The 23,914-nt window shown below is 41.4% G+C and overlaps 3 protein-coding genes and 1 pseudogene across 3 annotated transcripts; 1 reads left to right on the top strand and 3 right to left on the bottom strand.

Annotated features, from left to right (window-relative positions):
• The first annotated feature begins 1,633 nt into the window (after positions 1-1,633).
• Positions 1,634-3,833, top strand: LOC147852480 (3-ketoacyl-CoA synthase 11 pseudogene; annotated as a pseudogene).
• Positions 3,834-8,770: 4,937 nt separating this feature from the next.
• Positions 8,771-10,888, bottom strand: LOC147852481 (cytosolic Fe-S cluster assembly factor NBP35-like). The gene is made up of 3 exons (XM_087334092.1): positions 10,738-10,888; positions 10,536-10,637; positions 8,771-9,892 (listed from the first exon to the last, which is right to left on the bottom strand). The coding sequence occupies exons 1-3, from the start codon at positions 10,793-10,795 to the stop codon at positions 8,982-8,984; spliced, it is 1,071 nt and encodes a 356-aa protein (XP_087190218.1). The 5' UTR covers positions 10,796-10,888; the 3' UTR covers positions 8,771-8,981.
• A 2,866-nt stretch (positions 10,889-13,754) lies between these two features.
• On the bottom strand, positions 13,755-15,856 carry LOC147852482 (uncharacterized). The gene is made up of 2 exons (XM_087334091.1): positions 14,081-15,856; positions 13,755-13,960 (listed from the first exon to the last, which is right to left on the bottom strand). Exon 1 carries the CDS (start codon positions 15,706-15,708, stop codon positions 14,230-14,232), a length of 1,479 nt encoding a protein of 492 aa, XP_087190217.1. The 5' UTR covers positions 15,709-15,856; the 3' UTR covers positions 13,755-13,960; positions 14,081-14,229.
• A 2,433-nt stretch (positions 15,857-18,289) lies between these two features.
• Positions 18,290-20,746, bottom strand: LOC147852483 (phosphoinositide binding protein). Its single transcript, XM_087334411.1, has 2 exons — positions 20,433-20,746; positions 18,290-19,111 (listed from the first exon to the last, which is right to left on the bottom strand). The coding sequence occupies exons 1-2, from the start codon at positions 20,669-20,671 to the stop codon at positions 18,439-18,441; spliced, it is 912 nt and encodes a 303-aa protein (XP_087190537.1). The 5' UTR covers positions 20,672-20,746; the 3' UTR covers positions 18,290-18,438.
• Positions 20,747-23,914: the final 3,168 nt, after the last annotated feature.

Here is a 23,914-nt window from a genome sequence, read left to right on the forward strand (position 1 = left end):
TTCTGATACTCAAGTTTTATGTTGGCAATTTCTTGTAGAAAATGCAAACTTGTAGATTTTCCAGCAACAATGGGAGTTTTGCTCCCTCGATTCATTTCGAAACAAGTCGAACATGTGTTTTCATTCATGTATATGTATTAGTGTGCCTACACAAACCTACAAAGATAAAAGGAATATAAGGTAAGGTTGTTGAGCTCATGCACAAATATATGTAGTATGATGAACCGAAGCTCTCAAGAAAAGTGGTTCAAACATATTAGGATATGATTTCCCCAACGCACAAATCAATTTCCTTGACTATTAACTCGCGACCCACAAAATTAGAGCCTAGAATAAATCATGTGCCAACTCTTTCACGTGCTTTAAAGACACTAGATGAGGAAGGTGTTTTTGTGACACGAATGTGCGGTCGCCCTCGACATTTCACCCGCCACATCACTTTCATTAATTACTCTCAAATCTTGAACAGGGGAGTGCGAATTGGCAATTTCAGATAGAGCTTACATCAAAGTTTGTTGGTGCGCATTCAAAAAACAATGCTCTAAAAGTGCACTTTCCATCACCCATGAAAATGGACAACAAAAGTAGGTCATATCGTGATAAATCTTATTGTGCGAGATGATGTGACAATGTTTACGAATACACGTGAACCCGAGTTTTTCCATTATCGTTCGGTTGGGCACCCCATTGTGCCCGTAGGCATACGAGAGACGTTAGCGATCGGGAGGTGGCTTTTTGGGAAGCGGTCCGAATGTGTGGTTGAGAAGCAAGCATGGTGGAGGTAAGGATGAGGTGGGAGGTGACGGGGGTGAAGGTCAAAAGGTAGTGTTTGAACCTACCCCCGGGACTGTCCGAACCTAAAACTTGGGAGAGTCCGAACCTAGGATCCTAGGGATGTTCAAAGCTAACCTTGGGAGTGCCCAAACCTAGCTTGCAGGGGGGTGTCTTTGAACCTAACATTGGGAGTGTTCAATCTACCCTTGGGAGTGTCCCAACCTACTCCATGATCTGAAGAGTGAGCACAATTGGGACGTTCCGGGTTGGCTGGGCGGCTTTCGGGACATCGTGAAGGACTCCGACTACGACGGGGCCCGAGGACAATTGAATGAATAAATGAGAGAGGGAAGGGGGGGGGGGGGGGGGGTTGGTATGCCAAAGCTTGTAGCTGCATTAAATGAGACCTGCCAACTCCTCCTTCAATCAATCAATCATTTATAGTAACAGAAAAAAAAAGGAAAAATACAAAGGAAAATAAAATAAAAAGACACAAGACACACAAAAAAGCAAAAAGCTTTTAAAAATCAGAGACCTCCTCTTTGTTCTTCTCTCCCCAAAACTCAAAAAAAAAATTTAAAAAAAAAGGAAAAAAAAAATCATCCCCTCTGTTCCTCATAAAATAAATAAAATCCCTCTTTGGTTTCATTTCATCAAATCCCTGCTCTGTTTTCTTCATCAAATACCTCCCCTGTTTCTTCATCATCATCATCATCATCAGTAATCCCTCCCCTGTTTCTTGTAATCAGATTCCTCCCCTTCATCATCAGATTCCTCCCCTGTGTTTCTTCATCTTAAATCGCCCCCTTCCCTGTGTTCTCTTCATCATCAGATTCAGATTCATCATCAGATTCAGATTCCCTCCCCCCTGTTTTCTTCATCATCAAAATCAACATCCCTGTACAACAAACAAAGGAAGGAAGGAAGGAAGGAAGGAAGGAAGGAAGGAAGGAGAGACACAGAGAGAGAGAGACAGAGGCCCCTCCCCTCCCCCTTTGGCCATGGTGAAGGAAGAGGCCCTGGACGTGGCCACCGAGATCGTGCCCAATGGCTCCATGAGCTTCTCTGTCCGGGTACGGCGCAGGCTCCCGGACTTCCTGCACTCCGTGAACCTCAAGTACGTGAAGCTCGGCTACCACTACCTGATCAGCCATGGCTTCTACCTCTTCACGATCCCGGTGCTGCTGGTGGCCCTGAGCGCGCAGATCGGGACGCTGTCGAAGCAGGAGCTGTGGATCCAGCTATGGAACAACCTGGAGGTGAGCTTGTTCGGGATGGTGGCGTGCACGGGGGCCATAATCTTCTTGGCCACGCTCTACCTGCTATCGTGCCCGAGGCCGGTCTACCTGGTGGACTTCGCCTGCTACAAGCCGCCGGAGGAGCTGAAGGTGAGCAGAGCCGGGCTGCTGCGCCATGCGGCGGAGGTGGGGACGTTGAGCGAGCAGAGCTTGGAGTACATGAAGAAGTTTCTGGAGAGGTCGGGGATCGGTGAAGAGACGTATCTGTCGAAGGGGGTGCTCAGCAACCCGCCGTCGCCGACCATGAAGGCCGGGAGGGAGGAGGCGCAGATGGTGATGTTCGGGGCGCTGGACGAGCTCTTCTTGAAGACGAAGGTGAGGCCCAAGGACGTGGGGATCCTGGTGGTGAACTGCAGCCTCTTCAACCCCACGCCGTCGCTGTCGGCCATGATCATCAACCACTACAAGATGCGGGGCAACATACTGAGCTTCAACATCGGCGGCATGGGCTGCAGCGCGGGCGTCATATCGTTAGATCTGGCTAACGACATGCTGCAGGCCCACGGCGGGTCGTACGCCGTGGTGGTGAGTACGGAGAGCACCACCATGGGGTGGTACGGCGGCGACACGCGCTCCATGCTCCTCCCCAACTGCGTCTTCCGCCTGGGCGGCGCCGCCGCCCTCCTCTCCAACAAGCGCTCCGAGCGCCGCCGCGCCAAGTACGCCCTCACCCACGTCGTACGGACGCACAAGGGCGCCGACGACCGCGCCTACCGCGCCGTGATGCAGCAAGAAGACCAGCAGATGCGCAAGGGCCTGTCGCTCTCCGAGGACCTCGTCCACGTGGCGGCCGACGCCATCAAAACCAACATAACCACCCTGGGCCCCCTCGTCCTCCCCGCCTCCGAGCAGCTCCTCTTCCTGGCCACCCTCCTCTGCAAGAAGCTCCTGGCCATGGCCGACCTCAAGCCCTACATCCCCGACTTCAAGCTCGCCTTCGACCACTTCTGCATGTACGCCGCCAACAAGCAGGTCCTGGACGAGCTTCAGAAGAATCTGGAGCTCCGCGACCACCACATGGAGCCCTCCAGGATGACCCTCCACAGGTGGGGCAACACCTCCAGCAGCTCCATGTGGTATGAATTGGCCTACCTCGAGGCCAAAGGCAAGGTGAAGCGCGGCGATCGGGTCTGGCAGCTCGCCTTCGGCTCCGGCTTCAAGTGCAACAGCGCCGTCTGGAGAGCTCTCCGGACCGTGAAGAAGCCATCCAAGCACAACCCTTGGCTCGACACCATCGATAACTACCCTCTTCAAATCCCTGACTACCAGCGCATCCACCTCTGATCAGCATAATTTTATCATCCATCCATCCAAACCCCTAATAATCAAACCACCCTCTGAAAAACCCTAAAAAAATAACCCTAAACCCTGAATTCAAGCTTCAATCTCCTCTTCAAAAATGCCCTCAGGAAGGAGGCCCTCCAAACCAAAAAACCCTTTAAACCCCCTTCAAATTCTTGAACCTCTATAACCCTAAAACCTACGCTGAATGGACCATTGAGCTATAGCAGCACTATAAAAAAAAAAACGAAGCCTGCCTTAATAACCCTAAACCTTACCATCATTGCCTGCCTTTAAAAACCCTGAACCATGAATTGGAACTACTTGTGCCTACTACCCACTCTCTTTATGTGTTTTTTTTGGGTCTTCATTTTATCTATTTCTATTGTTCTGCACATTTGTTTGACCATCCAATTCCAATGGAATGGACCTATTTTATTTAATTAACCTTTAAATTCATTGTAATTTTTCTTCTTAAAATTCTTCTTACTTAAATTCCAGCACAATATGAAAAGTCTTGCTTTCTTTTCTTTTTTGGGGATTTGATTCAGGTTAATAGGTTCTCTAAGTGTGATTTGAAATGATCATAAGAAATGATTGAAATGCTTAAAAAATTGGGTCTAAAAAACCCCTTAGATTTGTGTCCACATTCGAGTATCTGTCGTCCGCTTAGTATCAGTGTGAAAGTGTCGAATTTGTGTGCATTTTTTGATCGACGGAAAGTTTGAATCCCTTTATAGCTTGTTTGCATCAAGGTTTTCTTGTTTTGGTTACTACGAAACTATCATTGGATGCGAAGTTGAAAGCACGACTACTGTTATCTTACGATTCATGTGGTAGAATTTGTTCTATGTTAGAAGCCATATGATGATGCTTGAACAACAAACCCCCATTTGTCTCAAATGTGGTAACTAGAGAGGGCCTTCGAGTTGTTGTTTTGTTCATTGGTACACACACTTTGAGCATGCCACATGGCCTAGTATGTCCATTGGGTTCGGGCTCGTCTATGTATATATAGTGTCCCTCACAAGCCAAATGTGCTTGTTGCTTGCCATATTGGTCATTGGTGGTACACAACTCCGGTGCATTACATGGCCTAGGGTCTCCATTGGGTTGGGGGTTCTTCAATGTATGGTCTCTTTGGTGGCGTGCCATTCATGCTTGTTTGATCATTGGTACACTCCTCTAGGATATTGCGGCACTTGTTGGACAATTGGTACACGCTAGGATATTGCAGGGCCTCCATTGGGTTTGGACTCTTCTATGTATAGTCTCTCTCTCTCTCTCTCCTCGATGCCATATGTGCTTGTTTCTCATTGGTGGTACACACCTCTAGTGTGTTGCATGGCCTAGGATCTCCATTGGGAAGGGTTCTTCTATGTATAATCTCTCTCGTATGCAATCAGTTTTGGAGCTCTAGGAAACTATTCTAGATTGATGCGTTCTCTGTTGGGATGCATGAACACTATCGTGTGTGCTTTTCGACCACAACTTCGAATTGAAATTGTGCAAATTTTCGATCCATATCAACCATGTTAACATATTCGTGTCAAGTGGGATCAATGGGCATTAATTGTGATGTTGCGCGCTTGTTCCAGTCTGGATTTAAGAATATTTCGGTGCATTGAGTCGACGATGGATGGATGGATGGTTGGTTGGTGCTTTTTGCATTGGCTAGGCCCGGTAATACATGGGTATGAGAAGAGAATAGTGAAAATGTGGGAAAGTGCTATTATTTTGTGATGTCTTTTGATGTTTTAAGGCCAATGCTACAACCACACATCATATCAACAAACTCATTAAGGTCACAAGCCTAACTAATGTATTCAATTCAAAATAGTCGTTCTATTGTCCTTAAGACACAATATTGTCCCCTCTTGAATGATGTCCCACCCAACGAGTCTCTCTACGTTTTGCTTCCTCACCTCATAAAATCTTTCATACATGTCCAAGACATGGTTGTTTCACATTCCCCCAAAATATTCCTTAATGTGGGTCATCATACACTAGGGCCTTGGGATGGTATCGAAGCTAAATAAGAGTGAAGGTTAAATAGGTATCTTTTAATGTTCACAAGAGACTAATTACGATCTATGAGACGGGGCCTCACCCATGGCAAGGATTGAACCTAGTTTCCCTCAATTTTATGACTTTGATGCTACATAGTTGTTAGACCACCAAGTCAATAAAAGGGAGAAACAGTAGATTTTATTCAATAGAATCACATCAAAGCACTTTAAATTCACCCAAAACCTGTTGCCCCTTTTGTACAAGAATATTATAGTACAAGAAAATAAGACCCTCATACACGTGTTAATTTTCAACCGTCAATTGTGTTTGATAAAGGCATGTTCCTAGTTCTCACAACAAATACACATTCAGGCTTCACAAGATATACAAGTTGTGGAGAAAAAAAGAGTGAATCAGCTCTACATGAAGTGAATGACAACAGGCGGGAGACTTCAAGCGAGACCCCAAATGAACGAGTTACCTTCAAGCAAGAAAATAAAGATATCCAAACCCAAACAAAGAGACTTTGCTTGAGCTAGACCTTAAAGGTGACAATCTCGATTGCGACGCAACATAAAGCAAGTTGGCACCACTTTGACCAACACAACTTAGTGCGAACACTTTGTATTGGCTTTTTTTTCTTACCGATACATAGGTAACTAAAGGATATCATATTTACATAACTCAAATTCATTGAATCCTTTTACATACATACTTCCACTTTACGTAGGTCGGGCATTCAATGTTGTCATTTTCAAGTTTTTAATTCAACCACCATATCAAACTCTTGTGTTGGCTCTTTACTATATATATATAGGTGCCTAGATTTATTTCACAAAATAAATTGAAGTAAAAAGTAAATGCCCAGTTATTATCATAACGTAGGTTTAGTTTTTGCACATTTCCCTCTTGAGAATGTCACCGGTTTAAAAGCTTTTGGTTAATGTATATAGGCCAACCAATATACCTATTAAAAGCTTTGGGTTTCTCGGTTTTGAGGGACCAATGGCAGTAGGGTCACTTTGCTGTTTTTCCATTTGATAAAATGTATGTAGTGTCTCATGACTTTCCTCACCCATGGAGCATAACTACGAAGGGCCATAGTTGTTAGAAAATGTGTATTCTACGGTTTAGAATACTCTTGAAGTATTCTACATTCTAAAATTGCCATTTCATGTATTCTATGTATTCTACGTATTTGATGTATTTAACAAGTATTTAACATTTCAAAAAAGTCTAAAAAAAATTTAAATTAACAAAAATATTGTTTTATAAAAAACTTCGAATTTCAAAAAGTATTTTACATATTTTTAGTATTCTAAGTATTTAAAAAAAGGGTAGAATGCTTAGCACATGTATTCTACGCGTATTGTATGCTAAGTATTCTACAACATTGCGACCCCCTAAAGTTTGTTGTGTTTCTTGTTCACGAATCACCACATTCTCCCTCATGCTAATTTAATGCAGGAATCTAACATGTGTGCATGTTACACACTTGTGCCACCCTATGTAGGTCAGTTGTAAAAAACATTCCCAATGCTTTTAAATAAGCAAGGTTGATGACTTCTGGATAAAGCTAGAAGAATGAAAACACGTATAACAAGATTATCATGACTAGAGTCTAGATTATAAACCATTAGTCGTGCTCCACTGTTTGGCATTCATTTTCATTTACTTTGCATATTTGGAAAAGAAATCTCTGTGATAAGCTCAATTAAACCGATGCAATCATTAATTTTGGTCTTTAGATCTTCATGACTACATTCTTGTTATTGGGGCCCAGTGTTGCCTTTTGACGGCCGTTTTGAACGTTTTTGGCAAATTTAACCGTATATGAAGGTTAATTTGAAAATGAAACTGTCAATCTTGATGGGCACATATTTTATAAAAACATAAATATGAAGGTTTAAATTTTGTTAATACCGTCAAATTTTGCTAAGGCCAAAACAATAGTACATGTATTAGTAGTTACAAATTACAATTCATAGGGCATAGCATATAGTTTTATTTAAGGAAAGTAAATGTGTAAAACATATGTTATGTGATATGATAAAAGAGAAGGAAAATAAACTTACGGTTTCTCCTATTTTGAACCCATTCCTCTCTTTTGTTTGTTTGTTTCTCTCTCTCTCTCTCTCTCCATTTGCTTCTACTTCTTTTTTTATTTCTCTCTCACTCTCTCCTTTGCTTTGATCAAGTTGTAATCCTTTCTCAAGCTCTTTGCGTTGATCAAGTTGTACTTTGTTCTTTCTTTCTTTCCCATCCTCTCTCTCTCTCTCTCACAAGTTATAATTGATCATTGATGGAATACATCCATAACTTCGCAACTCTCACACACAACTTATAATTTATCATTGATGTCAATGCATGTCTTCAATTTTTACATGATGCAAAGGCTTGTGAAATGGAACTCTATAGGTTTAGGTTTGTTGACACTTTACTTTAAATTATGAAGGCTATACTATGCATGAAACTTGGCGTATGTTTTGCAAAATGAAGGATTGGCAAGATAATTTCCCTCATTTGATGAAATTATGGCACACTACTTTGGTTATTCCATCTACCATGGTTTCGTGTGAGAGAGGATTCTCTAAGCAAAATCTCATCAAAGAGATGAAAAGAAATCGATTGAATATAGAACATTTAGATGATTTAATGCGAGTCTCATTGAATGGGCCACACATTGAAGAAATAGAATGGGATTGTGTATATGAAATTAGGAAAGATGCAAAGGATAGAAGGGTATAATATATTGTTTAGTACAAATATTCAATGTATTTACTTTTTGATGAGCAATTTTTTCGACAAACCATCATTTGACGAGCAAATTTTTTGGAATACCGTTCTCATGACAAGCAATGTTGGCCGTCAAAAGGTAACATTGTTGGGGCCTCATGTTATTTCTAGGGTAACTTTTAGTGTTATAACAAATATATTCTTGTTATGGTCACCTAGGATAGCATTTTTCCCCAAGGGGTTCATCACACCACTATGTACAATCGAGTCCATTGGAAAAGAAACTCTTTACACAAAGCTCAACTAAACCAATGCGATCATTAATTCTACACTTTAGATCTTCACAATTACAAACTTGTTATGGTGGCATCAAGTTATCCTAGGATAATAACATTTAGTGTAATAACATTTACATTGTTGTAATGGTCGTCCCCTAGGATAATATTTCACCGTAAGGGGGTTTGCCACACCACTCTTTGAAAGATGAGTCCCATTCCTATTTGGAACCAAAATGTGTGAAAACATTACACTTAACACTAACCAACCACCAAAATTTTCTATGATGGTTTAATAATTACATCCAACATTATTCAGATTTTTCATTTACAGTAAATAATGCCACTTGATATTATCACCTATAATGTTCATGTAGGTTCTAATCTTCCAGCAAATATACAAGATCAATTTAAGATATTTTCCACAAACCCATGTCATGTTTGATAAGCTCCTGTGTTAATAGACATAAACCCATCAAAATGAAAACATGCATAAACAACCTCCACCTCATTAGCACAACCGGTCAAGTGTAGCAAAACATCTGCAGCTATTTCTGTAAGGTTAAATCTTTAAAAGTGAGATCTCTTACATCCATATATGGAAAAACTATGGAATGCTCGCTTCGACAGTATCAATGACCTTCTTTATTATCTTGTTTAAGTACGGAACACTCGATCCTTTCACATTGTTAAAACACGAGCGCCCTTCTTCAGTTGCTCGGCTTAGTTCAGGGTCCATAGGAACCCTCCCTAGATAAGGAACATTCATGTCCTTGGCCATCTTTTGTGCACCACCACCTGAGACATGGAAAACTTCGGAAAATGCATAAAGCGATTTAATACTCGGACAGCACCTCTCCAGCTCTTCTTTAACAATTCTCGTCACATCTTCCTCATCTCCCTCCTCATTCAGCTTCTTGAATACCAGACTACCAAAAGATTGTAACAGCCCACTCATGTTCTCAACCACGCCGATGACTGGAATACCCACCTTCTTGCAAAAGTTAATCTCTTTCCTCACATCAATGATAGATACCTCTTGGGGAGTGGTGACAATAATGGCACCATCTACATTAGTTGCCTTAAGATACTGCGCAATAGAGATGTGTTCATCGGAGGTACCTGGGGGCGCATCGACAATCAAATAATCCAAATCACCCCAGTAAACATCCTTAAGGAATTGTTTGATTAACCCATTCTTTCTAGGGCCTCTCCATATGACCGCCTCATCAGGGTCGGGCAGCATAAAACCAATAGACATCACACCAAGATTATCCTCGACATATACCGGTGACCATCCAAGGTTGCTTTGGTGGATTTCTTGACCCTCGAGTCCTAACATTTTTGGTATACTCGGCCCGCAAATGTCTATATCAAGTAAGCCGACCTGCTTATCTTTCCCTGCTAATGCAAATGACAACTGAGATGCAAATGTGCTCTTCCCAACTCCACCTTTCCCTGAAAGCACCAAGATTTTGTGCTTTATGGTTTGCATACGCTCGGCAATTTGTTGAAGATCTACATCAAGTTTTCACAAAAAGACTTTTTAATCTCATTATCATGGGATGCCAGAAGCATATAAGAAAACCCGTTGATTGCATAAAAGAGCCTAAACTTATTCAAATCTTGGTCTTCCCAATTCAATCAAGAGTGCCAAAGCACCCATTCATGTTAATTTTACCACATACATGATGACACAACAAAAGCGTTAAATATGAATCTCTTTAATTGGGTTATTCACATACCAGTCTTTTCTGATTCAGACGAACATATATTTACGCTATACGCATCATCATCATGTAATTCTAGATGGAGGAGCATGTCATATGAATCTCTTTAATTCGGCTATTCACATACCACTCTTTTCTGATTCAGACGAACATATATTTACATTATACACATCATCATCATGTAATTCTAGATGGAGGAGCATGTCATATACCATATATATGACGTTAAACTCTGTAGTCAAGCAAAAACCATAAATCTACACAGTATCATCATCGTAATCATGTAACCCTAGAATGAGATGCGTGCCATATATATGATGAATGAATAGAAAATCTCTTCATCTAAACCCGAAAGCATTAATCCTGCATATCATTGTCATCTTCATCATGTATCATTAGCATATCACATACCATACAAAATAAACGCATACCAGGATCAGGTCCTTTGGGGGCTGTGGCACAAATCTGTTGGTTAGGGCATCCAGCACAAGCTTCTGCTTTCCCAGCTTCCTCTGCCTCGGTTCCAGGACAATCTGCAAAGGAAGAAGCCAAGACAAAATAAGCTGGTGTGTGTGAATTGTGGATATGAATATGTCTGAGTCAGGGAAAAATAGAGAGACAGAGGGATATTACGCTTATTCGCATCCTCAGGGACATCGCCCACGGGACCATTTGATGGGTTCTCTGTCATGGCGGTGGATTTCAAGAGGTTGCTCTGTTCTAGGGTTTCTGTGATCTGAAGTCTCTGTTTCAACTCTTCTGAACTCTAGACTTAGTTTATATAGATATGTATGTACATACATACATACATAGATAGATATATAGTCTGGTACTTGCCGGGTGTCCGAACCGACCAATCGGACCTCGCCACTTGGCACACTAGGATTCCACAACGATATGATCTGAAACAACCAATTACTTGGCATCACCCTTCCAGCTCATAAACATCGCATCGCCCGATGGCAATCAATCGTCACCTTGATCCGACCCCAACGTGTCTCCATGCTTCTTTTGTTGGGTCTCGCCCTATTGGAAGAGAATGCTTGTGATTTGCATCCCGCTTGTTCTTTGCCTTCATTCATTCGCTACTCCCATCATCCCCCTGGTTGGGAGCTCCTTTGACAATCTCATTCACCCTTCCTTCCCCCTTCTTCGAGCATTGATTCATCGGTATATTTTAATCTAGTTGATTGTTGCGAGCATGGCCATAATTTATTGAGTCGTGGTTTGTACCATAGTATTCTACACACAAGGATAAAGGTGTGAGGGTTAATCGAGATTGTAAAGAAGGGAGGATTACTTTTAACCCCAGGGATTGAGACAACCCACATGGGCCAAGTGTGAGCTTGCCTAAGAGCCTTAGGATTGGCTATAATATGAAACCTTGTTATCCTCATGAGGGACATTATTAGACGACATCAAGACTGTGACCTTGTAGCAAGCACAAACCAATACCAAGTATGACTCGAAGCCATGGCAGTAATATGGGATGTCATTCAAGGCTCAAGTTCGCCTCAATCCCTTCACTCGGGGGTGATTTACTAGATCAACATCCTTTTTCTTCTTTTTTTATCATAGTTAACTTACCCTATTGTAAGTTGTTACTACACTATAAGCCACTACATCTTGGGTTCGAAACCCAAAATTTACTCACATCTCTATATATACTAAATATATATCTATTAATTCACTAGATGCCACTGTGGAATGTAGGGGTTGAACCCATGTGCTCCTGGTCTCCATTAGGCAACCTTACCAATTGAGCTACATCCATATGGGTATCAACACCCTTCTTTCTTCTCTTTCTCTTTACTATCTATCATCCATTTCCTTATTTTATGCTTACATTAGAAATAATCTCTAACATCGACCTTCTCAAAGAACACATTGTTGGTCGCCTACCTAACATCCCCTCAAATTCATGATCGCCTTCTTCGACAACGTTATCTATATTGCATTGGGTATTCATGCACATCAATGGGTGACCATGTAACAAAATGTGGGAAAAAGTCTCTATGAGGAACCACTAGTGAACCTGTGTTTATAGAAAAGCATGACAGTATAACCAAAATATATGATGTTTCATGGTATGTGATTACGTTAGCACACACTCTAGATATCTATCTAATCCATTTGTCTTAAAGCTTAGGTTATGTGTAAAATTAATATCATGTTAGAGAAAATATATACATTTTATAGTTTTTCTTCAATTTGCACAACAATTGCACAACGTCAAAGATTGAACCGAACCAAACTGCAAAACCACGGCTTAATGGTTTAAATGGTTCACTTTGGTTCAATTCAAGTTCAAGTTTTTGTAAACGGTTTGGTTAGATTTTGGGGTTTCTTGGTTTGGTTCTAGCCTTTATTGGTTTAATGGTTTTCGATTAAAATAGTTTGAAACCATAGTTCAAACGGTTTAAGATTAACACTCAATTAAGCCTAATTTTGATATTTTAAGAAATACCTTTAAATTTTGAAAATTTAAAATGTGAAATTTTGAATTTTGACCAAATTTGAAAACCAAAACTGAACTATGAAACCCTAGTTTTAACAGTTTGAATGTCTCTAAAACCATTTGATTTGAGCTTGAATTTTTTATAACAGTTCGATTTAAACAATTTTGGTTTAATGGTTTCAATTTAAACAGTTTCGTGGTTCAGTTTGGTTTAAGTTTCAAGTTTTAAAAATGGTTTGAGTTTGACACTTCCAAACCAAACCAAACCATTGCCAATTGCTAGGATCATCCCAAAGTTCACACTAGCCACCAATAACCAAGATGTTTATGTAAAATGTAGATCCCCAAATACATAGATGGCTTTATCATAATGATAAGGTTTTTATAGCAAGATCATGGATGCTACATTTGGCCATTAACATGAAAGGCAATGATTCCTAGAGAAACAACAATTTACATTGATTGACATCAACAATGTTCATCAATTTCCACATTCAAGTTGTGGGGGGAGTAATTTGTAAACCCATATTTTTCAAACCAAATTGTTATTGTTCACAAAAGAATTGATGATCAACATAACATGAAATCCATAACCGAAGCACAAAGTTCTGTCATTTTAATACCTACGTTTATATGCCAAGTTTAAGAAATTGAAAAAGGTTTGCACATGAAGTTATAAGCGATTGTTCAAAATGTCTTGTTTCTTTCTCTTTACATTCTTTTTTTTTTTTCCAAAAATTCTCTTTACATTCTTCATGCATTCAAAGGAGCAAAACACTCGCACATGATAAGAAGGCAATCAATCATATCAAACTCATCCATGTCGTCTGTATGTCGGTCTTCTCTCTCTCTCTCTCTCTCTCTCTCTCTCTCTCTCTTTTAAAGCCATTATAAAACCTGAATATGCATTTGAGGAAATGATTCCCTCCTGCTCCAACATCCAAAATTCAACATGGGAATTCCTTTCAACTTCTTAACATAGGGTTCTTGAACATCAGAAAGTCAATTGCTCACTTTCACATGTATTTCCTGAAAATGTTATATTTTTGGTCTCATAAGTCATATTTGACCACCGAAGAAGATAATACAATCTATTTATCTATCTCTCGATTGCATGGATGTCAAGGAGCATCACTCGTGATAATTAAATCATAACCAAACCTCTATCATACACTCAAATGGTACAAATCATGGTCTAATTCCACAAATCAGCATCAAGATTCTTGTAGTTGTTCATGCCATATAATCCTAGCCATTCACATTATGGGCCAATGGATATCTTATATTAGGGTGCCTCCATATATTTCCATGCCATTGAAAACCACAATTAGTTTTTTGTGGTAAGAAAAATGGCAAGACTAAATTTCTTTCATTTCCAGAATTATAGACCCTACTAACCTGCACTCATAATAAATAAACTCAAGGCAAACAAACATATAATTACAAATGTATGTATTGTATTTGAATCTACCCTTGCTATATTTCCAAAGCTTTTTGAAATATGCTTGGTTCACATACATCAGCTAGCAATCTCAAGAACTAACCGATACTTTGATCGATTGAAGAAAGAGTTCCTACTTTCATGAGTCATGGTAATCTAGGTTTTTTCCCCAAGTGTTTCAGCATTATCTTACTCCAAATTCTGAAACCTGGATATCTATGAGGCCTCATCTTGCAACCTCAAGAAGCGGCCTAGGAGTGAAGGAGGAGATCACATTGAGCCTGAGTTGAGTAAAAGGAGACATTGGAGACCACCTCCATTCCATCGATCCGAGGTGATAAATCAACACTCTATTGGACCCGTGAACAAGGAGGAATAAGCAATCCCTAATCTTGGCACATGAAAACCGCTCGCCACCCAACGTCACAAATTCCCGATTCACTTCTTCTGGCAAAGATTGGGTCCACACCCACTTACATGAGCTCACATTCCACTTATATATCACGAAGCTAGTATCGAGGGAAAGGATCGTGCTCCAACAGGAGTCCGGATCTTTCCAGAAGAGCGAAATGATGGGGAAGATTGCATTCTCCGAGATTCCCACGAATGGCCTAATGGCAAGGTGATTGTTCTCTTTCTGATACCACACAAGCAAGTTGCTATTAAATAGTGGCGAAGGCTCGTGGCAGACTAATATGGCATCCGAAGGGGGTGGATCCGGGGGCGACAACTGATCCATGTCATTGTGCACCTCAAGCTCTTTCCACACTCTACTACCCGAAAAGTATACTTGGAGAGGTGAAAACAAGTGCATGTTCACCGCAAACACAACTCGGAAAGGCGAACAACCATGACCCACATGCTCTTTTTCTACTTCTCCTTCTTCTTCTAGGTTATCAAGATTATCCACAATGATAAAGGACCGGTAAGGTACAAACTCCTCTTCGAGAGATATGTTCTTGAGCTTCGGTAGCTTGAGGGACGATTTGTTGATTGGATTGTATACAAAGAATCGATACTCATGTGTGTTATGTTTAGTCATCGATTTGCAAGTTAGGACAAAGAGCCCTCCACCGGAGCAAAGGACCCGGCAAATTCCTAAGTGCTTCACAAAAAATGACTTCGGAAGATTGAACCAGCATGGTTCTCGAGGTAACAAAAAAGAACATGGCCATGGCCATTTTCTCTGTGCCAAAGAAGGAGGAGGCAATGGAGCCTTAGAAGAAGGAACAAATGATATAGACTTGTTCTTCTTCCAAAGACACACTTTCTTCTTTATGCTTTTGGTACTGAAACAACCAGTCCAAGTCGGATGGTGATGACGACGATGATGATCACCATCATTATCTGATGCACATGTATAGGTACTCAGGAGGAGGAGCTTAGGTATGGAATTAGGGTTAGGGTTTTTCTTATACCAAGCGAGCCAAAATGCACGCGAGACAAGATGTGTATTGAAACCTCGAGAGACGGCACGGAACCGAAGAACAGCGAAGAAAGGAAGATGACAGAAGATACCATCGATCAAAACATGAAGATCAAGATTTTTCCATATCTGAGGATCAAGCTCTAATGGCCATATCTCATCACCATCACCATCACCATCATCGCCATAATCATCTGAAGGGTGCCATAAGGCCACAAAACGTCTTTCTTCTTCCTCCTCTTCTTCTTCTTCTCTTTTTCTCTGCTTTTGAATCTCCATCTCCTTCTCTAACGATAGTAGGGCTTTCTATGAAGAGTAGGTTACTTCTACTTCATAATCATCTTCTTCTCCATCCAACCTGCAGGGGATCAGCACAAAAACAGGGAATCCATTACATAGCTTTGATGGGCGATTTTCACAAACTGTGTTCAATTGGGTCCTCATGGATTCATGGAATGAGAGACTCTTTCTTTAGTAGTAGTGAATGAGAGACTCTTTCTTTTAGTCTCTTCTGGCCTCCACACATAGAAAGTAAGAAATAACTCTACAAAGTCCCGAATCAAGAGCTTCCATATCTTGGTCCATATGGCTCACTTGACACGTTGATCTTTGTATCTATCTATCTATCTCACTTACTTGCCCCCATGTAGGTGTCTGCTAGGAATTGGCAACGGTTCGGCGGTTTCGACTTCGTTGGTTTGGCATTCTCCAAACAAAACTAGTTAATCCTTAACTGGTTTGTGGGTTTCCATGCTTCAACCGAACCGGTTCCTAAACTGGTTAAGGCTAACCGGTTAAGCCTAAACTAGTTTAGGATTTGGTTTAGCCAAGCCGATTAAGCCCAAACCAGTTTGGCCCAAATTGATTCAGATCGGTTTCAGCCATCCCAAACCGAGCTCAAATTGGTTGACGATCAACCCCAAACCGAACCAAACCTCCAAAACATTTAAAAGCTGTTTAACGATTCGGTTCAGGCTTGAGCTGAGCCATTGCCAAATCCTAGTGTTTGCTACCACTCTCGTCTCTCACTTACTTGTGGAAGTGCCTATGTAATACAATCCATGATTCTATCTTGCTTTCTACTTGTTCATCATCTAGACCTGGATTTGTGCAGCTCGATTACCCCTACCCATGTGTGTGTTACATAACGTGTTCGTCTCGTTCTTTGTCGCAACATCTACAATATTTGGTTCATGATTTTGTCTTATTTGCTTTGTCCACTATTAAGAATGTGAATGTTGCATGTCAAGAAGATTTGACATGGAGTATCATGTATGTAATGTGCCATAAAGTTTGTGGCAATGCACATGCTTCCTACGTCCAAGCAATTGATAGGAGATGTTTTAGACTCTTAGGCAATTGATAGCAAATGTTTTAGGGGCATGCAATAGGAGCCAAGCAAAGAAAGCTTTTGAGGGAGGAGAAGTTGGAAGCACCTTTAGTTTTCATCATATCCATAAGGGCAACGATATGTGATGAACTCATTTCCATAAGCCCTACCTATCTCACCTTATGAGCCATAATTATTGTGAAGCATGATCTTATTAAACATCATCCTTAGTGTTGTTAGTGTATAGAAGAGTTTCTATATATGGGGTGTAATACATATGCATATAGAAACTCTCTCTATATACATACCACTTACTACTACCTTACTTATGTTTGTTAACCGATGTTTACACTTAGTACTACCTTCATCGTGTTTGTTAACCCATTCTATTCCAAAATTACTTGCCTTGCCTCGTGCTTCTTTCTTTCTTGGGCCATCCATAAATATAGGCTCCATTGTTTTCTAAAGTTAGTGACATTTGGAAGTTAACATCTCTCTCTTCTTTCATAAGAGTGCTACCTTTACGTATTGCAAATAACGTTGGGCATTTCAATTATATCATGCGTGCATGTCATATGTAATGATGCAACCAACAAAGTAGCCATTGATTATTTTGGAATTTTCATTTTTACTATTGCAAATCACAGGTAGATCATGACAACTTTTTTGAATATTTTAGAAACTGAATCGTTAGAATCTAAGCACGTGTGATTGTCATATGATTGCCAAGCAATGCTTGCATATGGTACAATCTATATTACATTCTAGATTAGATATGTTTAATTGATGTATCATGTGGATTGCATTCTTCATGGATGTTGCCTTATTCTATTTTTATACTCCATTTGTCAATGGGTTGCAGTGCTCGAGTGTTTCAGGAGAGAAAATGAGATCCATTGATAATTTGATTTCATGCTTCTTCGTGAGAAAACTTGTGCAACATCTCCTCTCATCTACAAGAATTTGACATTTAGCTGAAAATAGATAATGTTGGGGAAGTCTCAATATCTCCTAGGAATGGTTCTTTGTTTTTCCTTCTCTTAATGCAATGCTCATTGTAAGTACAACAATTTGTTTGCAATATATAATGTCATCAATGCTCTAAAGGCAAGTCAAAAGGTTTAAGATACTCTTCTTACTAGTACTCAATCCTTTTCAGGCTAAAACATTTTCTAGTAGACAAATGGATTCATAATTCACTATGGTCCAGAACATAACCCAAATCATCAACTCATTACATTAAATTCATACTTGCAAATAATTTCTTCTTTAAAATGGTGAGGTTGTTTACATGAAAATAAAATTGGTATCTACACAAGGGGTATATTGATGACCACAATGTTTTCTCAAATTTCTAAAGCAGCATTACCATAAGTTTCCTCATAACACACTTCAAATTTATCCACGCATGACTGTATATACACTGTCATTGGAATAAAGTATTAATTTATTCATGTGGCACCAGTACCAAGAGCCTATCATTATTAAAAACACTCCTGATCACAATATAATAATTTTGACGTAACACCATTGAAAACCAAATAGGGGTTAGGATTGGGATTCAATTTTGAACATCTTAATGGGGTTGTGAGGCCAAAATACAGCACAAATACTCATAACACAAGACAACATTAAACCATCTGAGATTCACATCACTCGAAGAAACAAAAACTTATGTCTCATGCTTGAATTACAGGCCTAGTAAGACCCATTCCTGAACCACTACCCACATGCTTAAAAGCTGTAGCCTGCAAACCATCATCATGACCAGCAAATCCCGTTCCTCCCTTCTCAAGTTCTACCACATGCTTTCGTTTGCAAGCCTTACTACATACTGTACACACATTATCTTTCAATATAAAACTATCCACACACTTCTTACAGAACACATGCCCGCAGCTCTTGATAACTGCCAATGCAACTGTATTTGTAAGAGTGGTTGTACAACATGGGCAGATATACTTGGGCTGCAAATCACCTTCTTTCTGTCGGGGGAGATCTGTGAAATAGACAGGGAAAAGATCTTTCAATTTCAACTTCTCTTTGCCCTCCGGGCAAAGTGTGTCAACCGACGGTGCTTCTACTCTCTTTGGAGCTTCAGGTGTCGCCGATGGTAACCAAAAAGCCTTCATTGTTCGAAGAGCTTCTTCTTCGTATGAAGTCACTCTTACACTATTAGCTCCGTGGAAACTGTTGCTCTTGTCCAGAGTGCCCTTACCAGTGAAACGCGAAGGAGCTACTCCATTATTCTGATTTTCAAACGCCTCTAGCTCTTGTTCTCTTTGTGACACTTGCTTCTCTAGTTCCTCTTCCTTATCCTGCTGTTCTTGTGCCGCAAAACTGGCAAGTTTTCTGTAATACATAGCATAGCACATTAGTAATTTAAATTTAAATCTTCCTAAACCTGTACAACAGTGTTTTCAGAATCTATGTGCTTCATAAGAAAAACATAGATTATGAGTATTGATATTTGTCTACCTGCTTGGCATTCAGAATAAACAGTCAGCCAAAAACACAATAAGATTCACATGCGTCATATCATATACCAATTAAAAACTGTGTTTAAAAACCATACTAAAAAGAAAAAAATGAAAGTATATATGCATATATTGAATATTAATAACGAGGTTCTGTATTGAACTAAGTTCTGAAAAACGGAAATCAAAATAGATATCTGTATAAAAATTGAAGTTCTGAACCACAAGAACTGTAATTGTATTACATACATTCATAAAAAGGATAAGCTAAGAAGTTTGAAGGATGGATCTACCTCTTAATATTCAAGAGAAACAGAAGGTCTATGTTTAGACGAAAGCCACCCAGATTGTTAAAACTAAATGGAGAATTTAAAACAAGAATGTTCAGGAACAAAGCATCCCACTTCTTCCCCTCGATGATGTATACATATCTCAGGGATTTTTTTTGGAAAATATCCTCTTCAGTCTAAATATTATCACATTATACAATGGAGAACCTAATAAATCCTATGAATTTCCAAATCTCTTTACTCAGGGTAACTTAATCTCAGAGACAGATCCAAAGGATTCTGCAGCTCCACGATATATGCACTTAAGCCAGAAAAAAGCATCCAACCATAATCACCATAGTCATCATACTAACCAACACTTGATCATACTTTAACATCGAATGGCCACTCTGGTAGTGTGCATCGCTGTAATTTGGACAAATCACCCCATTTATACATAGCCACTATAGTTATAGTGATACAAATGGCAGTCAATTGTCTGAACACTCTGGCCATGCCCAATCGCCCATTCACAGCCATCCCAAACCATATTTCTAGACAAAATTCAACCCCAACACCATGTGATCCGAATTTATTTACAATCGACATAACACAAGTTAGCCTCTCCACTACTTGAACCCTATGAGTTTATACAGATTCTATCTCTATGTTTTCCACAGAAAGCAGATGTTTCTTGGCACCTAAGCTGTTTGCATCATATTTTCTCCAGGATTCAGATTATCCACATGACATTTGGAAAGTCTAGGAGCCAGTAGATCTAATAGGAAGAACAAGGCTACGGTTTCATTTCATTGTACTAAGAACATTACACACAAACACTTTCATTTTCTCGCAACGAACAGATCAAGGTAATCGAACAGTTTCCGCTTTCGAACCCTCAAGACACATGAAAGAAATCCAACATACCTTTTGATGTCCTTCTTCTGAGAGAGGAGACACTCGAAGATGCATTCCTTGCAGAAGAGGTGACCTTTCTGGCAAGAGAGGGGCTCGATGAAGGGTTGGAGGCAGATGCAACAGGCGTCGAAGGGCTTGATGGAGTCTTTCCCGAGCCTTTCTTTCTGAGTTCCATAGCCGAGCTTCCTCTTCTCATCGTAGGTGAAGAAGGCGAGATCATTGTTGTTCTTCGAGTGACGCTGAGGCATCTCTTTCTTTCCTTCTTTCTCTGCCTCTCTCTGTCTCTGTCTCTGTTTCTGTCTGTCTCTGTCTCTGTCTCTTCTCCTTCGTCTCTGTTTTAATTTTATATTAGACCTACTTTTTTGTGGTTTCACAAAACTGCAGGAATACCCCCTTCTCTCAGGTTTTCTAAAAATTCTGCTTCATCTACCCCTCTGGTCTCAAGGAAACCATCTCCAAGGAAAAAAAGATCATGGGTTCAACCCCTGCCTTTTGCTTAATGTTTGTTACCCTTGTCGCGGTATTCCACGTGTGTATGTGTCGGAAACGGGGTGGGACCACTGGGGTCTCGGACCAAGGAGCCGGTAAAGAGCAGAGGGATTACTCGGATTGGTTTCCGAATAACTTCGCCAAAGCGCGGTCCGGGCACGTATCTGATCCGGACTAGTCTCCGGATGCCGGATGATGAGTGCACGGCTCGGGCACGTGTTCTCGGTTCTAGAGCCACGCCGGATAGCAAATAGTGAGCTCACGTGCTCACACACTCGGGTACGCACACACAAGCAAGAGGGAACGGAGATAAGAACACGGGTAGAGACAAGGAAGACATAGAATCCGGAAACAACAAGGTAGTATATTAACCTATATTAAGAGAATTACAACTAGACTCTGACGGAAACAGAGCTTCGAGCTCCCCACACTCACACACCTAGACACCAGTGAGCCTTCGATCGGGAGCATGCGGGCTACCAACGCGAAACGGAGGCCTCACAACACGATAGAAAACAGAGAATAGGGAAACGGAAATTTGTGGAGCTCGGTCCGGCAGCAATTTGTTCTCCAAAATCATGGATACCCCCCTCAGTCTTCTTCCATCCTTTTATAGCTCAAGGAGAGAGAGAGGAGTCGTTACATCAGGCCGTTAAGACAACCGCTTTCATTCCCTGATTCTCTCCTCGATCTCCTCCAGTCAATCACCTTTATTCCTCTATCTGTGTGGCCATCAAGTACCTATTAAGTCACTCCTACCTAGTATTCATACTACAATATTTACACATGTTTGTACATAAGATAGTTTCGTGTGAATCCGTGCACACCCCCGTTCACGCGCATCCGGCTCCTTTTCCTTCCTATGGCCGGTATCATTCACGACATCCACCCCCACCAAACCGCACATCCTCCAGCATGTGCCAAGTAGTGAAGCGGTGGGAATTCTGGGTCAGTCTTCACTCGTCCTCCCCTGAACCGTTGCCGATCCGGTCCTCATCTGACTCCTCGCCCTTGTTGACGCTTTTGACCTTTACCTCCGGGTCCGGGTCCGCTTCATGTCGCTTCTTGAAGGCCTTGATCCATTTCCCCACTACCGGCACTACTAACCTTGTCCCGTCAAGCTCGGCTAGATGGTAGGTCGCGCTGTCGTTGGCACTCGTTACCATGTAAGGCCCGAACCACCGCCTCGCGATCTTTTGGGTTGACCGGTGCTGATTGTTGAGGTTGTTGTCGTAAACCAACACCCAGTTGCCTTCTTCGATCTTCTTCGGCCGGAGTCGGTGCTTCTGGTCAAATCGGCCCTTGTTCTTCTTCCTCACCTCTTCCACCCTTGTCATTGCTCGTTCCACGTACGCCAGCCTTCACTCTAGTTGTCATGCCGCCAACAGCTCCTCCTGGCTCATCTCATCCGTCCAGTCAATTACCATCCACGACACTCTCGTTTTCTCCACTGGCATAATCGGCTTTTGTCCGAACATGAGTTCGGATGGCATGTACCCACTGAACTGTGCATAGTCCGGTCAGCCCACAACGCGTATGGGAGAAGCCTTGGAAAATTTCCGACTTGTTTGTCGCATGCTCGTACTATCGCCTTGATGATCAGACCATGCCCTCTTTCGACCTTCCCATTGGCTTCTGGATTGTACACCGTTGTGACGGAAAGCTTGACCCTTAGTCGGTCGACCAACTCCTTGGCTTCTTGCGCGTCTAGCTCCCCTCAGTGACTATTACCTTCCCGACACATCTATACCGGCAAATAACATCCTCGATCTGGAACCAGCATACCACTGTAGTCATCTTGTTTGTAAATGCCCGACCCTCCACCTGATTTGTCAGGTCCTCTCTTACAAGCACCATGTACCGCATCTGCCCCACCCCCATCGACATCGTCACTAAATCGACCATCCACTTGAAGTGAATGTTCGGCGGATAAGTCGGGTGCAACTCGTTGTGGTACCGGATTGTCGAATGCATCTGGCAACTCTAACACATCAACATGAAGTGATGCACATCTCTGTACATTCCCGGCCACCGATACTTCTCCTTTACCTTCTCGAATGTGGCCCATGTCTCCGGGTGTTCGGACCAGGGATTCTCGTGGAACTCTGATATAAGCAAGGACTGGTTTTCCGCTCGCGTTACTACCCAGAGTGGTGTGCCTTTTCACTTCTTCGGATGCTGCCATATTTTACCGTTCCTCAGGAAAAACCAGTACGCCTCTTCCAGATCCAACTTGCTTCCTCCTTCATCCATGACACGTCTAGTGACATTGTGCTTAGGAACCTTTTGATCATAAGCCAGTCCACGTCGTCGTGGAAATCCGCGCCTGCGGGTCGATCGAACGGGACCACCAGGGTCTTTGACCAAGGAGGGTGGATCGGGTGACTTGTGCTTGTAAGGGATTGACCGTTGTTTAGGTTTACAATTGGGTCGTTCTTGTTGTTGAAGATGCCTGTGTGGGTTGACTGAGAGAGAGAGAGAGAGAGAGAGAGAGAGAGAGAGAGAGAGAGAGAAAATATTTACCGCACCACAAAGATGTCGTGAAGCACGTGACACATGTGCCAAACGTTGCGATGTGCGCGTTACACATGCGCAGACAAACACCGACCTCTATCCGCAAGTGGTGATAGAGGATCGAAAGGATCGTTCAAGACAATGGAATGACGGAAGGACTAGTGCATGCGAGAAGTATTAAAGATAGATTGATAGATAGATATGAACAGGACGAATTTCCAGTTTGAACTTTTGACTTCAAAGTTGAGATACAAGACACATTGCTAATGAGATAACTAAGATTTATTAATTACTATTGATTGCATACATTACTTGATTTCCTTTCCCTTCCTCTCCTTCTTATATAGATGCCCCCATGCATATGTGCATGTGAGGGTGTAGTACATGCATACAACATGAAATGCATGCAATGCATGATTGCCATTTGGCGCTCATGCATCACATGCAATGCATGATGACCATGTACCTCATCCAAGCTCTTATGTACT

The sequence above is a fragment of the Azolla caroliniana genome, unplaced genomic scaffold (assembly GCF_043228905.1).
Source record: "Azolla caroliniana isolate FFs.n. ecotype wild unplaced genomic scaffold, voAzoCaro1.0.p SCAF_18, whole genome shotgun sequence".
NCBI lineage: Eukaryota > Viridiplantae > Streptophyta > Polypodiopsida > Salviniales > Salviniaceae > Azolla > Azolla caroliniana.

Excerpts from the sequence above, each read along its gene's own strand:
- LOC147852481 (XM_087334092.1), bottom strand. The coding sequence starts at position 10,795 with ATGACAGAGAACCCATCAAATGGTCCCGTGGGCGATGTCCCTGAGGAT. Across the intron at positions 10,638-10,737 it reads CCCTGAGGATGCGAATAAGC|ATTGTCCTGGAACCGAGGCA; the intron begins GTAATATCCCTC and ends CTTCCTTTGCAG. Across the intron at positions 9,893-10,535 it reads CCCCAAAGGACCTGATCCTG|ATCTTCAACAAATTGCCGAG; the intron begins GTATGCGTTTAT and ends AACTTGATGTAG.
- LOC147852482 (XM_087334091.1), bottom strand. The coding sequence starts at position 15,708 with ATGGAGATTCAAAAGCAGAGAAAAAGAGAAGAAGAAGAAGAGGAGGAA.
- LOC147852483 (XM_087334411.1), bottom strand. The coding sequence starts at position 20,671 with ATGCCTCAGCGTCACTCGAAGAACAACAATGATCTCGCCTTCTTCACC. Across the intron at positions 19,112-20,432 it reads CAGAAGAAGGACATCAAAAG|AAAACTTGCCAGTTTTGCGG; the intron begins GTATGTTGGATT and ends TATGTATTACAG.